The sequence below is a fragment of the Cyprinodon tularosa genome, unplaced genomic scaffold, assembly GCF_016077235.1.
Source record: "Cyprinodon tularosa strain WSP-4 unplaced genomic scaffold, ASM1607723v1 ctg8, whole genome shotgun sequence".
NCBI lineage: Eukaryota > Metazoa > Chordata > Actinopteri > Cyprinodontiformes > Cyprinodontidae > Cyprinodon > Cyprinodon tularosa.
The window spans coordinates 1,491,427-1,509,008 of NW_024039562.1; the positions used below are offsets into that span (position 1 = coordinate 1,491,427).

Consider the following 17,582-nt stretch of genomic DNA (forward strand, 5'->3'; position numbering starts at 1 on the left):
AACTAACCACAGCTGGTCTGGGGCAGACTGACAGAATAATAATAAAATACAGTAAATGTCCATTTTTATCTGTTAACAGCTTAAAAAAATAAACCTTATTATTGACGAACAAGATAAGATGGTCATTAAGTCATGTATGAAATGTAAAAGTCAAATCTAAACATTTAGCTTTTATTTACCATTTTTACATTCTATATAATAGTAAAGGAAACAAAGTCTAGAGACAAACTTTGACCGCGGTTTTCATTTTCCATGGTAAACTTGAAAAAAATTATCTAATCAAACTCAGGACTTTTCATGACTGCATTTTATATTATTTGAATTGGAATTTAATTTTAAGAACAAAATGTCACATTTTAATGTAATACCGTACAGTCGGATTTTTTTTTTGTCAAAGGTCTTAAGTCTCCCACAATAATGGGCTCAGAGACGTACAAACTGCTTAACATTTTTACGATAATTAAATAGTTAAATTTAGCTGTATTTTTTTTATTTTCATTGCAATAGTTTTGTTAGAATTGCTTTAATTATAATAAGAAAGAAGCTTTGAACACATCATTAAAAAAACAGATACCAGATGTCTTCCATTCAGGTTTATTTTTCTTTACCCTCACATTACATCACACAGATCACATTATAAGCATCATACATGTTCATCCATCATTTCCAAGCACTAGTCAAAGGCTTGACATTCACACAAGTACTCCTTGAACGCACCGCTGCTCAGAAAGTGTTTTCTCCGTGTGTCTCTGTGTGTTGGAGGGGGGGGACCCCTGACTAAGATCAGAAGCAGAGCCCATCCAAAACAGGAGAAATCTCCAGTCAAGACCTTAGGCTGACATCACGGTTTCTCCAAAAACTCATCCAGCTCCGAGTGTAGTCAGGCTGCTTAGTATGTTTTGCTTCCATCATCAGTCTAGAGTCCCTGGATACTGAGAGGGGAAATCTAAAACATAAAACCCTTCAGTGTTGTATCTCCAAACAAACACATAAATATGATAATAAAGAATATGAAAAGAATGAGCGATGCTAGACATGCACAACAACATCAAACTCAATCGGAAATCAATCGATTAGAGAAAAACAAAAAGCGTAAGGCTCAGTAAAAAGACAACACTGAAAGAAAATGGTCATTATAGGATGGGGTTTGACAAACGCCTGCACAGACAATACAAGCACTAGAAGGGGAGGTGTGGAGCTGCCATTGCAATGCAATATATGTGACTTAGAAGAAAAATATATTGTTTTTGCTGCTGTTTAGAGAAAAAAATGAAAATTGACATTCAAGAAAGCAGCACGCCAATTTGAACCTATTTGGAAAAACAAACAAACAGGTGTTTTGATGCACATTTCAAGGGTTTCGTTTAGCTTAATGTACTGGCTAAAGGCTTGGGTGGAACCACAGTGAAGCTGGATAGCACACAAAGAGAAGAGATGGGAGAAGAAATGCTGTGTCAAGAGATGAAGCGAGTGGAAAACACTAACAGCTTGCTGTTTGTTGGAATGTAGAGGGTAGGATATAGAAACCCCAAAAAGGTAACAACTTCCATTGTGACCAAAATGTTGAAAGCTATCCTGAATGAGCACAACTTCTTTTTACAACAAACAACAGTCATGACAACAACAAAAAATTACACAGACTCAAATGAAATTCCCCAGTAGGCCAAATAAAGGGGGCAAACTGGTTAGAATGGGAGCACAAATGTCACCGAAAAATTCATGAAAATTTTTTTTCCGCTGTAAATTGTCATTGCACAAAGATAGTAAAGCAATACTGCATGGTTGTGTTATTCCATATGATTTAACAGTGTGGCGACAGATGTAGGCATAAAGAAATAAGACAACAAAAAAGGACGCACAACAATCTCTCAAAATGGCTTAACTAGCCAGCAACTATCAGAAAACGACAAAATGATTTTTTTTTTAAAGTTGTACATTCAACAAGTTGTCATTTTTCTCCCCCTTGCCACTAAGGTACAAATACATTGAATCAGTTCACTATAGCTTTGCAATTGCCTTAAAAAAAAAAAAAAAAAAATTTAACACACAGAAAAATATTCTGAGCAACAACAATGTAAAAAAAAAAAAAAAAAGATATTTTCCTTTTCATATAACAGAGATACAACAAAACAACATGCGACAGCCTCACATATCTCTTTATGTCTTGCTATATGTACAAGGCCCTAAAACTGCAAATAGTCACTGCATGTTGTGAATGCGCTTCGCTGTTTCCTGCACACCCATCAGCAGTTAGTGTCAATCTCCATCCATCGGTTCACAAGGAAAATGTTAAAGAAAACTTTAGTTTAGACAAGAGATGAACCGATCGAGGTTTTCACAACAATAGAATTGTCCAATGTTTTTTTGACAGTCCGACCAGCCATACAATTTTGAAAGAACACTTCTTTTTGACCAAAAATAGTGAACATCTTAGGTTTTATGTATTTAAAATATAAAAACATGTTTTTTCCCTTCATTGCAGGAAATCAGGGACAATAGTTAGATTCTTTTATCGCTATTCGATTGGTGCATCTCTTGCTTCAAAGCAAATGATTTCTAGAAAAGATATTCCTTTATCGGGGACTGGTGTGGCTTGTGGAACTGACCGGTCAGTCACTTTTCAGGGTATACAGTGGCAGTTATTTGCTTGAATGTCACCCAGCACAAATTTAAATGGTCCAAATGTAAAATTCCCATTGCAAAATTTGCATGTGCAGTATAGCATAAGTCAGTCCAGTCTAAGAATTTAAGATATCAAACCAGGGATAAATAATGCAGCCCAAAAGCCTTTTAAACCTGTATAACAGCCTTTTGCTACAGAACCACATTGGAAGTTATAAATCAGACAGAAACTTCAATTCTGTTGCAGAGAACATTCATACTTACAAATCTCTGGGCAACTTAAAAACTGTCTGGGATACCACTGAAGAAAAATGCCTCATTCTTTTGTCTCCCTAAACTGTGGTACCCTGGGCAGTGAGTCATATTGCTCATGACAAGAACCGCCACTAAGTAGAACAGCAGGGACTAAATAAACTCTAAATGGGTCCTATTCACTTGCAAACCAAAGCTCTAAACACATAAACCTGCTGGTCTTAAAATGTGGGATGGAGAGACCTAGTGGGTGGCTTTTGATAACCAAATGTGCTGAAGTAAAAAGTGGCATCCAGCACTAATAATATATACATACATAACCTTAGTAAAATGTCAAAAAACAGGAACATTTCTTTATATGAAAGGAAGCAAATTGCAGCAGTGTTTGTTTAAAAAAAAGCACGTGAACATTGGGAAAAAAGAAAAACTCCAGACAGTGAACACTTAAAGCCATCTTCAGTTATCAGGACGATAAGTAGCTACGTACAGAAACTGGTGTTTTCTCATCGCTGCGACGAGGCTGGAACTGCTTCCAGTCCAAAGCGCTCATCCGACAAAAGGCAAAAAGACCAACGACTGCAGAGTACCACACTGTACTTCCAGTACCACACACCTACAACTGTCAGCGACGCAGCCTTTAGTACATCTGATACAGAGCGTGAGATTATCTGTAAAAATAACCGGGCAATATTGGGAAACCCCTTGGAGGGATTCTCCACCCTTTTTTTGTTTTGTTTATTTCATCAGACTCTTACAAACAAAAGACCCTTTCACTTAATAATCTGTAAATACAAAACTTCCATGTATAAAAACATGTCTATGCGCAGTACAGCGTAGTGCAATTTTTAGCAAAGGTCAGAATACCTTTTCCTTTATATTTTAACTTTTATTGGCACTTGGTGAATTTGGTGACTGGAAGAGGCCTGCTGACCTAGCTTATCTGGAACACAACTGATATATATATATAAAAGGTTTACACAGAGCATCACGAGGGTATGAACTGTGACTATTTTTTCTTAATGTTTGCTTCAGCTCTCACTGATAATCTAACAAAGGTCTTTTTTTTCTCCTTGCAGCTCATCTAATACTAGGGAAAAAAGATGTGCCTTTAAGGTGACAAGAGGTTTGATGTTGCACTTCACTGTCAGTCAAAACCAGGATAAAACTAGACCTATCAAACATAGAACTCGTCATCTGGGATGTTCTGCTACTAAGACCTGGTTAGCTGACTGTCTGAAGCACTTGACGAATAAAAGACATGCAGCAGAATCTGTGATAGGAAGGCGGCTAATGTGCAGCATAAATGTCTCTATAAATTTACATCTACTGACACGACTGCGTCTCTGCAAACACCTTGAAAGATCACACAAAGAAAAAGATTTTTGTATTTTCATATCTAAATCAAAGCTCTGAAGAAGGGGGTTGGGTGGGTTGTGTAATTTCTACACACTTTAAAGCCACATTGGCTACTTAAAGATTTAAGGACTACAGGAATAAATAGTTCATCAGTTCATTCTTCTGTTTTTCTCAGAATTAGAGTATCAATTAAAAGAAAGAGGATAAAAAGAAAAAGAGTATTTTCTTACACAAGTTGAAAACTGATTGAGCCAACTCATGGGAAATCTACAAAGCATAAGAAAATACAGATTAAACTATTCTGTAAGGATTTGGATTGCTACTAGATTCTAAGATTTTTCTTGTTTGGTATTAAAGGTGTTCTATCCACATTTAAATGCCAATTGTAAGTGCTTTTTTTCCCATTTTACTTAAGAGATAAAAAAAAAGATTTTAAAGAGGTGGACAGCATTTTTTTATATTAGCAAATAAGTTTCTTTGTGCTGGATTTCTATTTAAAAAAGAATCGGGGAGCAAAATGTGATATAAAATCAACTATTTTCAATGTACATATTACTAAATACATTTACCATCTGTTGTTTATCTACACTTTGTAAAAACCTGCCCATATTTTCGTCATCTCAGACATTTAAAATCTTTATTCTAAACAAGTAAGACTGTTTTAGTAAAAAAAAATTAAACTCTTGCAAAACCCACCTCTGCAAGATGGTGTTTACAGCTGATGTAATGCTGGTTGACAGTTATTGTAAGAGATGCACCGGATAATAAATCGGCTGGTGAGTGGAAATGGATCCTTTTCAGCTTTAACTGCTGATTTAAATCCTGACTTCAAAAGTAAGATCAGCAGATCGACTGCTGGGGATTTTAACCAGGTTAAACAGATGACAACACACTTCAGTGTGGAGGTTATAGCTGAGTGAAGATATTAGTAATTTTGGAAAGATGTTCAGAAACAAAATGAGCAGGTCATTGTATAGTATTTGCAACTTTTTAAGTAAATCAAATTAATCCATCTCTTTTGATTGGAAAAGAATAATACACAGAAAAGTTGCTCAATTTGATAAGTTGGAGCTTTCAACCTGTGACTCTAATGAAATTTTTTTATTTTGCTGTTCATTAGTAAAAATCGGTTTTTAAACTTAAAAATGTATGACATAAATATAATCATTTTCAATGCTTTTGTATTAAAAAAATTCTCAGAGAACTAAAATTTTATATCTATCTGGGCAGTTTGAAGCTCTACGAAAACTTGAGTTTGGAAACCAGCAACAAAGCGTTGCACCGATGCATCTCTGCTTACTATAAAACCTACAAACCAGCTTATTGCAGAAAACTGTAAGAGATGGGTCTATAAATCAAGATGTTTAGAATACAATCTCTACGTTTTCTTTTTGAATTCAGAGTTATCAGTCCGACTGGGGCAGTTACAATTAACATACGGTGGGCAACAATCTTTTGAAAAACAGCTGTAGCTGTTTAAAAGAAGCATTTCTGCTTCAACTCATGACTAAAAACAACATAGCAAGAAAAACCTAAATGCTGTCATTCCTCTGATTGCACCATGCAAATGCAAGTTGATTCAGCTGCTTACTGCTGAAAATAAACTACATAGGTAATATATATACTACTCTCTGGGGCAAACCGGGGTTACAGTGATACTTTAAAAGATAATGCATGTATAAAAGGATGGGGCATATTTGCTTAATAAACTGTGTGCATCTTTCCAAAATATTTTGGGAAGTCAAAGGAGAACTCTGTACCACGCGTTGTGAATGATTTAGTGCAGTTATGCTGATCTAAAAAAAGTGTAGCAGGCTGTTAGAAATCAGCCAAATGAATACATTGTCTGTTGCTAAGCTGAGTATTCAATTTGCAGTCTAGATTTCCAGTAAAAAGGCAGAGCACAGTGTTGTTAGATCTTATTTTAAAACTGATAACTGTAACTTGAGAATCTGGCAATTTGATGCAGACCCCTAAAAGGTGACGATGAGAAACAGATCCGCTACAGTGATTTCAATGAGCACATCCATTGTTAACCGTTTAACCTCAGAGAAGAGCCACGGCCCATCAAATAAAAAGTAGCTTACATAATGCTCTTACAAGGGTATAACAAAAAGCTTATTTGTACTCTTCAAACTCTGTTTTGAGTTTAGGAAGTGGGGAAAAAAACAAAAATCTGATCAGCATTAAATTTGTTTTCCTTATTTGACCGTGAGTGACTGTCTTAGAAAACATCTCCAGAAGTGGATAAAGTTATTCTTTTCTCATTGTGATGGGGAACAGAAAAGAAATAAGGCAACTCTTTCTCCCAGCTGGTCCAGAGGAAGCAGCACTGAGAACTTTGCCCTCCTCTTCTCTGTGGTAAAAAAAAAAAAAAAAGAAAAAGAAAAGAAAGAAGTCAACCTCGCTGTCACTGCGAGCGAGGAGGAGCTCGTCTCCCAGAACCAGTGGAAGGCAACTGGATTAGTCGGTAAATCTCTGACAGGCTTTTTTCCATCGACAGGCTGTGCACCACATGTCTCTCTTCTCCATGCCGTACACCTTTCGGCACTTCTTAGCTTCCCCACGGGGTTTCCTTGGAAACAGCAAATGTGACAGTGTAAGGACAAGCACAAACACACCTTCTGTTCACAGACAGACCAAAAAAAATAAATAAAATCCAAAACAACACCAATAACAAAAACAACAACATGCATATTTAATACTCGAAAATGCAACCACATCTGCATGACATCATAAAACACCAGGACTTTCTTGTTACAGTTTAAAACAAGATATTTTAGTTTTTTCCTCAACAATCCACGTGGTTTTCGAGTGGTCGTTTCGATCCCATAGTGAAACACAGTTTAATAAATGTAAAGACCATTGGTTCAGTAGAACCAATAAATGCTGAATTAACAAGATAATAACATTATTAAGTGCATTATTATCATTCAGATCTTTCATTCCTCATTAATTTTTTTTATTGAATTTAATAAATCACTATATTGTCAGTGGATGCTTATTCATAAACTAACTGGACTAGAATCAGGGACAAAAACATCCTGAATGGGACACCCATAATTCAAAGGTGTAGCTCAACCCAATAGAGCTGGGAGCAGCTTTAAATGACAAATGAAATTTTAATGAGGAAAAAGCCTTTTTCTAGATGACTTAATTGCAGATTGTATGAATAAGGCTTCTATATATATATATATATATATATATATATATATATATATATATATATATATACAACAAAATCTAACTACATCGACTGTCATGACAATCACTATAACTGTCAACTTTACTTTGATACATTGAAGTGATCATCAAAACTCAGTTAATTCAACCCAGTTTAACAGTAAAATGCTAGACATATGAAGGTGACCACTACAAACCTGGTTCCTGGTGCTGATTTAGTTGCCGGTGTTATTAAAGCGTGGTTCTTGTTAACAGGGGTGTGCGTGCTGGTTGCTGGCTGCCGCTTTTCACCGATGCTAACGGTGCGAACATGTGTCACAGGGCCCTGCACATATGGTAAAACATAGAATTAGTAAGGCAGAGACACAAAGAGGTCTCACAGCATCTGGTTTTATTGGGGAACAAAAATGATAAATATCAAGTGTATAATTATGATACATGTCCCGTTGAGACTGAGAGCATGTGAAGGAACATTTCTGTGTTAGTAAAGATCTTGGAGCAAGTTTATGCAACGATGTTTAGAATACAATATGATATCACTACTTCCTTTTTATAGCTTTTTTGCTTTTTATCAACAATTAAATTAAGTTTATTTATATAGAGCCAATTCACAACACATTTCATCTTTACAGAGACAATTCATCCGGATAGTACAGTCATTGTTTCAAACTTTTCTATCTGAGGTAAACCAGCTGATTGCATCGACTCATTAATTCGAAAGAAATCCCTCACACCAAGCATGCTTATAGCGACAGTGGAGAGGAAAAGTCCCTTTTAACAGGAACCACCAGCAGAACCAGGCGTGGTGTGAGCGGCCATCTGTCGAGGCCGACCACACAGACCTTGATTCAGAATAAGCCTTTCTTCAATTTAGTTTAACTTACACAATGGTTTAAATGTATAATTCCTATATAGAATCTAATTCTGGGTTTTAATGGGTGATTCAATTAGAAATAATAGCAACACCTTGCAAATAAGAGGGCCACAAAAATTGGCAAATATAGCTACTTCAGGGCAGCAAGAACTGATCAAAAACACACTTAGCAAAATGGACTGGAATGACTGAGTGGAAACTGCAGGGAGGAAGTGAAGATTAAGATTAAAAGGTGTGAGACAAAGCCTCACTCACCAGGGCGCCTTTAAAAATGACAGGAGGGGGCTGCCAAGACACACTGATGCCATTCCCAGTCCCAGTTCCAGGCCCGATCCCATTACCACTGCCTATCCCAGCCAGCTCAGGACCCACTGGGATACTCACTGGAGCGGTGGCCTGGAACGTGGACAACCAACCCACACAGCCAGGACGCGAACACAAAAGAAACAAGGAGGGACAGGAAATTTGCAGGGGAAAAACAGATGGAAGGAGAACAGAGTGGAAACAGATTATACAGTTAGTGGGAAGCCATTTATTCCAGCTTTACACTTTACTGTTGCTTTTTTGTAAGAATATTCAAATAATTTTAAAAACATGTTAGAATTCTGAATGTTGGACAGAAAATGTTCTACCGAAGCAGTCGCAAAACAACCCAATAGCTATTTTTACATGTTTTTTTTTTTTGGTTTTTTTATGGAAAAAAGTTTATTCCTGATTGAAAAAGACTGCGTTCAACAAACATAGCAGAAAATATTTATTTTACCTTATTCTACATGTAAAGAAGTGTTGCAGTAAAATGAAAAGAAAGAAAAATATTAGAAATACGCAGAAGAAGAGGACGGAGGTACAAAAACTAAGATGCAACAAGTAGGAAATGGGCATTTCATTGCCATCTATTTTTTCTGATTTCAATTCTAACTAAACTTTGAAAACACTTTCTGAGTTTGTTTCTATCACAGCTAAGCTGCCACATCTATGCTAGAGCTGCTCATCTTTTTTAGTCTAACTCACTGATCTATTCGACTTTCTCTCCATATGAAAGGAATCCAATACAACAGTATGTGTGGGAATTACCTGGTAGGCGTGGTCGGTACGGATGTGGCAGAGGGCGGAGGGAGCCGACTGACTGAGCAGTGATGAGAGGTTGCCCTGGGAACCGTTCACACTGACGTACTCAGTACGGGACACGTCGCTCAGTGGCAGGGGGAAGATGGGCGGTGGACCGGCCGTGGTGGGAGAGGTAGGCGTGAGGCTGGACAGGCCCTCTGTTAGGCTGTCCATGTTGACTTCAATCTCTGAGTAGTAAAAGTCCTCCTCTCCATCGCTGTAATCTGAGTCACTGTTTCGCCTGCAGATAAAAGCAGTTAGAGCTTTTAACCACATAAAACCCAAAATATGTTCTAAAAACTTCTTTATTTCCCCAAACCTGGGAGCTACATAATGGGGTTTTGGGGAATACTGGTTGTAATATTATGGTGCCCTGACTAAAATATTTGCTTCAACAAACTACACCACCTTTGTCTTTCCTTCTCTCGCATTTCATGTTTGCTCACTGGGTAATTATTTACTTTTTTCACCCTTCTCTTTTGCTGATACTCTAAATTTCTTCTCCTTTGCTCTTGAACAGACAGTTTTTGTCTAGCCATGCTTATCTGCAATACAAATGAGAGCAAGGAAAAATATTCTAAATTTAAAGTGTAAAATCCAATTCTTAATTAATTGACTTCTGACATTTATTAACTTATTTATGTAAAATCCAAAAGTTGGTCTTTTTTTTTCTTCTTTTTTTTTTTACAGCAGAAACAGTAGCTACTTAAGAGCGGTTACCCTTCAATTTAACATTTATTTTCTCGAATATACATTAACAAAGTATATACATTTGCAACTTAACTAAATAAATAATGAAATTATATGAATACTAAAAACATTTCAGAGTAAAAAGCAGTCCACAACTTGTCCTTGTTCAACTAGTCCATTAGAGGTGTAATAGATCAAGTATAAGGTTAAATAAAAAAAATAATAAATTTTTATTTTTTCCATGTTCACACATAAAGTTATATTTGTGTGCTAAAAGATTTTGATTGGATTTGTCAACTCTGACTTGCAGAGAATTTGACGGAGTTAATGTCTGACGGAGTTGACAAAAAGGCAAGTTTTTTCCCACCAAGCTACTGACTAAACAGCTAGTTGATCTTTTTTCCACTTGCTAGCTGCCCCAGTAGTCTCAAACAATCATTCAACATCAGTCCACAAAAGTTACATTTATTTCTCAAAATCATTAGATGATTTTGACATGTTCCAGCTGTAAAAATTAAAGTATTAACATTGTTTGTTTAAAATATCTAAAAAAATAAAATAAAATTATCAGACCATATGTATTTATGTTGAACACAGCAAAGAAAGGTAGCAGAGGACTTTCCTTATGGAAACTGCAGGCTATGCGATTTCCTGATTTAGCAAGAATTTTGAAAGAAATGACGGAGTTGATGGAAATTGAGGACACAACTTTGACAGAAAGATTTATAGGTGAAATAATCTTTAAAATTAAATGTATGGTGTTTTTTTAATTAATTTTTATTTGTCAGAAATAATCTCTTGTCTTACTTGGCACAGTTATTGAGCATCTTAGAGTTTTTCTGGGTTGGCCAATATAGTGACCTCTATAGGACGCATCAATTTATACGACCATTTTAACTATAGAACATTAAATTTGAATTCCCCACAAAATAGTTTTAAAAGTTGGCTAAAAACGACTTTGGTATGTACTGCTCCTTCACATATAACTTTTTAGTTATGTAGATCATGTTGAAATGTATAGATTTTTAAAAAGGAAAAAGCTTTCTTCAAATGACATGTTTTGCCCCGATTCTCAAGATACAAATTCATTTTCTCAGCAGCAGGGGGCAGTAATATCCTACAATCAAATCCTGACTCATACAAACTGTGATTGAAGGAAAACATTATTTCTTAGAGTTTCAGCAAAATACTCTAAACAACACCAGATATGTGAATAATAATAAAAATCCCTTGATGTCTTTAACCATTATAACAATTATAACTGGCCTTAATTTATCAGAATATGATATGTTTGACTGTCTCAAAAACAACAGAGATCCAACAGACAATTTTAGAATCAGACAATTACAACAAGACTTCTCTGATCAGTAAATGAAAATAAAAACACAAATAAAAATTAGGAATAGCACTGCACCGCATTAGAAAATGATCCAATGACAGAAAAGAAACTAAAATGACCACATATGACACTCCTTTCTTACTTTATGTGTCACTTTATTTAGCATCCTCTGGACTTTGATCTACTTCAGACTCAACCAAACATGATAAAATACGGAGAATGTAAAATTGTTATGCTTGGTATACATTGGGAAACAATAGTTTAAATATAAAATGATAACCTCTAGATTTTCCTCCTTTATCACCCTTACTATACAAAACAACAGAAACAAAAAACTGAAATCTGTATTGTCCAGAAAAGGCCTGATATTTTAGTCTTTAGAAAATGTACATTTTAAAGGATTTCCTTCAAAGGATCCTGAGTTAAGTTGGAGACACACTGCAAGGCTTTAATAGTCTTTACAGATCTTGAAAAGGCTTAGGTACACGCTAACAGGTTTTAGCAGGTCTTCATGTAGACAGAGGGAGCTCATACTGCATGATTTGTTAAAGCAACCAAAGCCAGCTGAACAAATCATACTCTTTTGAGAGTAACAGTTTAACAGAAGGTTGGTCATACTAGCTTTACAACTGCATCTAGACATGGCCCCAGAAAATTCAAACATGTTTTGCTTTTTTTACTTTGGCTGCGATTAATTGAGGTCTATTCGGATTTAAGCCAACTACTCACGCCAAAGGTCCCCATATGATGATCTTCACCAGCCTAGTTTAGACTGGTGTAGAACATATCCAATGGGGATTTAGGTAGAGAATCTTACAATTTGTCTTTGATTTAAGTAAGTCTACAGATCTAACCATGTAGGATTGCAAAATCAATCAAAATCCTACGATGCTAAATGTCAGAATAAACAAGTACCTATATTTCATTTCTAAATAGAAAGGTATCCATTGGAAATAAGAACTCATGTCTTAGAGAGCCTACATCAGTACAGGTCTATCATCATTATTATTATTATAACAGATATGGTCAATTTAACTGTTAGAGAGAAATATTTCTGTTTTAAGGTTTTCTTATGCTATCTTGATGAATTAATTAGTTTTCAGGTGGGAAAATTGATGCGGTTTAAAAAAAAAAAAAACTGCTAATTTGAAATAGTTTTGTTTTCTGTTTTACATAAACGTGTAATTTTCCCTTTTCTGGGGTTTTCATGTAGTGGTGTAAATAAGTGCATGAAATTCAGAATTGTGGTTAAAAAAGCCCTTTTATCTGTCCTCTTTGTTTCTCATCCATTTATCCATCCATCCATCCTGTTTGATATTTTTAGTGTGTAGATTAACAGGACATGATGTTTCAGCTGTTTGCAAGAAGCAGAATTAAATAGTAGAATGATACTGTTTATATTAGAAAAACTGTTACAGTAAAAAACAAAAAACATGCCACAACAAAGCTTCTTTAAACTCTTAAGCTCTACAGCTCTTTTTAAGGTTTCTACTCGAAAATGACATACCCAAAGTATATCTCTGCATAGATCTCTACAAGGTCTATTTGAGTAATTTTGGTGTTATTAACCCAGAGTAAATTAAGATGAAACTCAAGAAAAGATGACTGATTTAACTTCCGCCTAAAAAAAACCCTCAGTTTTTCAATGAATCTCTTTAAAATGATGCAGATGGAGGTTAAAATCTATATCCAAGCATTGCACAATGTGTGACCATTTTCTCTGCAAAGATTGATCCTTATGAAGTAAAGCAGAGCTAATTTACAGAGGTTTTAGTACAGACTATTCAGGCAGACTTTCCAAAATGGCCATCTTGGCACATTTTGACACCACCTGTGCCATTTGAGGTTTTTAATGTACTTGTACTATACATTTCACTTTCATGCCATTATTGATGATCCTCACATGCATTTTCAACAGTTTTTTTTCTTCTTTTTTTTCACCGCGTGTGTCATCTCGCGTAAAGTAAGCCTCGGCCATTTTCGGACCAGCTCAATACGCAGGCTAATATCTCTGCAGTGGATTGGCCGATTTGGATAATTGAAATCTTGTTTGAACCGTTAAAGCCAATAGAATGTCGAGGTCACACTGAAATTTGTGTCAGACACAGGATTAGCTAACTAACAGGAAGCAAATGTATCAAATGCGAAACAAACTTATGTTCGTCCAATAGGAAGTCTCCTAGTAAAAAATGTGAAGTTAGATTGAAGTTGGTAAGAGTTGAAAATGAACGGAAGCATGTTGGACTTAATAAATCCAGCGTTTGTTTTTAGTTTTTTTTTTACTTTCAATTACAAGTCTTCTTCACATAATTGCAAAGGTAAGACAGAATTTCTGTTAGTAATTTAAAGTAAGCAGTTGTTTATGTTTGTATTCTTTGGCTGCTGGTTCACTGAGTTTTTGTCGTAGAGAAGTAATAGTGGTACTGTTGAAATCATCTGGATCTTAGCTTTCATATGTGTTCATCTACCATGAAGTATCAGAAAGGTAGCGATGGAAATGTGCAGAGAGGGTGGATGCTCTGACGTTATTTAGATTTTCATAATTAAACATCAATATGCTTGGTGTTTGGGTTGTGTTTGGTGAATGTTAAAATGACTTATATGTGCTTGTAGCAGAGTTTCTCCTGTTTAATTTGATGTATGGTATGGCTACATTGGTACATAATTAGTGCAGCATTGTGCATCTTTTGGTGCAGTGAGTCTAAAGGTCCCCCAATTAGAGGACCTTGGAGTTCAAGAGGTCAAGAAGTCATATTGTTGCATAGTCAGGATACATGCATGTGGGTGTGTGCAGCAATGCAGTAAGGGTGAAAACTGTAGTGAAAGATATAGTTATGATAAGGTCGGAGGGAGGGGGGAAACAAAGCTATAATCTAATGCATTGTTATCTAATAAAAAAAATAAATAGATTATATTTTGCAGGCCTAATGAAATGAATAGCTAAAGGTGAAGTGTGATTCTAAAGACATACCCCAGGTGGACGGTGCGGATATGTCGCTGGATCCCTGAGGAGGTGCTGAGGACCTTTTCACAGTTCTTCCACAAGCACTTAAACATCACCTTCATGGAGTTCTGAAGACAAAAGGGAAATTTGGCACAAAAATATAACAAATGTTTATCATTGCATGGGTGCCTATAGGTTAACATAATAAAAATAACTTTCGTGATGCAAAAAAACGCCCTATGACATCTGCACATTATCAAATAGATAGGAAAAAAAAAAGATCTGTAGTTTACTCAGAAAAAGAAATAGAAAACCATCTCACAAATTCTAATTTTTTAGATCTATGAGCTGATTTTTAGTGAATTGGTGACGGATTTTCAAATTTCCACAGATTTATTTTAACTGTCGATAGGTGGGAGAAATACAACCCGTTCTAAATGCATCACACTTCCAACCTTTCTTATTTTTCCTTTTATATGCTGGGTGGGTTTATACACTTGTACATCCGTTAAACAATCTGCAACACAGTTTTCTTTTTTATCAGTTAATAGTTCATAAAAAAAAAACAGTTCATTATTCAAATAATTGGAACCTGAGATGACGGAAAAGTTTCGATGTAGGTACTTTCCAAGAGAAGACCGATTGCTGTATCTCTGCTTTTTGAGCAATAAGACTATAAAACCAGAAGTTCTACATGTAACATCAGTAATTTAGGACAAAAAATAAGCTCAAATGAACCCAACAAAGTTTTCACAAGATGATGAGATGCACTACCCTGGAAAGTATTTGCTGATAATTTCAGTCCCAAGGAAAACGTCAATATTGTTAAACACACTATTAAAGATCTCTCTCTGAAATGATTCACGTCAAGTCCTCCTGCTTACATCAGATTTATTACAAAAAAAACACATAATGCTCCTGCTTGACTCATAAGCAAGCCGTAACGGAGAGATGGAATACATGTGGTTTGATTTCATTTCATTTTCTTATCCACATGCCAGGGCTGGCAGCAGTCCCTTGAGCAAGTAGAGACCTGCATCTCAGCTAATGAAAGATTGTGGGTGTATGCTCTCTCTTTGTGCTGAAACAATCCATAGCAAGTGAAAAAAAAAAATCTAAAATAGAAAGAGCAATGGAACATCTTTAAATCAAGAGTTAAATTTCCCATCATGTTTTCCCTCCTCCTGTTTAAAAGCAACAAACTTTATTGCTTTGATAAGTGTTTGCCAACTGCTGCTAACCTGCTAACTCCTGTTTAAAGGAAAATTGAAAATGGCAAAAGCTGGAGTTTAATCCCTCGTAAAATTACAAATCACTTAAGAAAGTTCAAAATATTGACAGTCAAACTTGTAATGGCCATATAAATCTATCCTCTGAAGTCACTGCAAAAGTCAGAAAACCTACTGCTGCTCTCAAATTGTTTGAAACAGGCACATGTTCTCATCATATCCCTGATCTGATCATAAATGAAAACTCATAAACAGATCTCAGTGACTTGCCTAAAGTTTATAGATGACACCATTGTTATTGGTCTGTATAGGATAGTGGAGAGATGCAGGTGGACTTCTTGGAATACACCCACATTTCATCCCTTCAACATCCCTATTAATATTAAGTCTACCGTGGATCCCTTCCGGTTACTAGTAACCACCATTGTTCTCTGCACCTCCGACGGTCCTCAAACATAGTGTTGAAAAGAAAGACCCGTTAAGACTGCACCTAATGCAGCAAAAAAGAAATACAATCTTTAATAGGAGCTGCTAGTCATCTTATACACAGCCGTCATTCAGTCTCCTTTGCGTACATGATTTACCACTGTGATTTAACTAATCCATAAAACAGAACTGGTCCTATTACAATGAACAATTAGTTTTGCAGAGAGGACTTTCTTATATTTTTATATTGGGAATATCTCCTTCAAGAGCAAAGGGAACTAAAGTCACATTTCTGGTTTGTATGCAAAAACGTGGCGAAGACAACTGAACCTGATTATTTTTCAAACATTTAATTGTTGCGTTTGAGAACAGCTGCAATTTGAGTAACCAAAAGAGAAAATAAAACAAGTGCAAGTAGCCCGAACCCTCCAGAGTCGAGGTGACGTGCAGAACATGCATCACTTAAAACCTCACCAGCGTCTGGAATGGTCAGCCTGCTGTTAATGACCTTGACCCTGCCTAACAGGGATCTCAGGGCTCTGGAAGCATGCCAGTCAGGAAAGTGACATCTTTAGGTTTTTTTATTATGGTTCTAAATGATCCTATGCATTACAAAGAAAAATAAGAGTGCTGCAAATATGCCATGCATGCAGCACTCCAAAGAGCAAATTTAATTTTTTGTTGCTTGATGAACAACAGCTAGCTGGTTGAAAACTAAAATATATGATCTCTTTTTCCTGTGTTCCCTGAAAATATAGATGAGGGTAACCTGACATTAGCTGAGGACACTTTCAGCTGTGGACAATTGCTACTGAGTTAATGAGGCTCAAACTGTTAGGAGATTCAGGGGGCAGTAGAGCAAGAGAGCAGCACTTTCTATAGGTAACAGGAAGGCTCCAAGTATAAAAGCAGAGTTCCTCTGCTTTTGGGTGGCATGTAGAGCAGTGGTACAGCTGGTAAGACTTTCCTGAATATCTTCTCATGCTGTGTACAGTAGGTCCTCAATACCAAGATATACCAAAAAACATTATCTTTTTTAACCTTCTGAGCTTTTTCTCTGATGAAACATGATGGATTTGGAAATGTCCCAAATTAAACCACTTCATCTTTCGTTACTTTTTTTTTTTTTGCAATGAGTAAAATAGGTAGGATTCATTAAAAAATAGCTAAAAGTTGCTTTATAGAGTTGTGCACCAAGGACCTATTTTCAGATGCAGTCACCTTTTTGCTTTACATTCAATCCTACTGTGAAAGAATAACATAAGCTTTACATCTTCTAAAGGATAACTGTTTTTCTCTGTATTTGGATTTTTTCTATTTTTCCAAAATAAGTAACATTAAAATTAATAGTTCGAAAAGAAATAGTTAAATAATTACACAAACAAATATCCTTTCAAAAAATGATTGATTCTGATTGTAATTTTAAGCATCATAAAATCACAAGAAGAAGCTGAATAGATAGAGGATGACCTGATTTATTTTGATGTCTTGTGAGTCCAAGACGTGATAGTAATGGTGGTTATTTTGTGAGATACCTTTTGGAAAAGTAATGATAGGAAG

The 17,582-nt window shown here is 35.8% G+C and overlaps 1 protein-coding gene across 3 annotated transcripts in view; it reads right to left on the reverse strand.

Annotated features, from left to right (window-relative positions):
• Positions 1–3,604: 3,604 nt before the first annotated feature.
• The window catches only part of si:rp71-79p20.2 (zinc finger protein 704), a 48,176-nt gene continuing 34,198 nt past the window's right edge, over positions 3,605–17,582 (reverse strand). For 2 of the 3 annotated variants that reach the window (XM_038271384.1, XM_038271387.1), the window contains 5 exons: positions 14,395–14,495; positions 9,362–9,635; positions 8,543–8,683; positions 7,611–7,738; positions 3,605–6,805 (listed from right to left, as the gene is read on the reverse strand). In XM_038271384.1, the coding sequence (XP_038127312.1) occupies positions 6,694–6,805; positions 7,611–7,738; positions 8,543–8,683; positions 9,362–9,635; positions 14,395–14,495 (756 nt within the window). In that variant the 3' untranslated portion in view covers positions 3,605–6,693. The remainder of the gene's footprint in view (positions 6,806–7,610; positions 7,739–8,542; positions 8,684–9,361; positions 9,636–14,394; positions 14,496–17,582) is intronic. The other variant, XM_038271386.1, reaches the window with a different exon arrangement.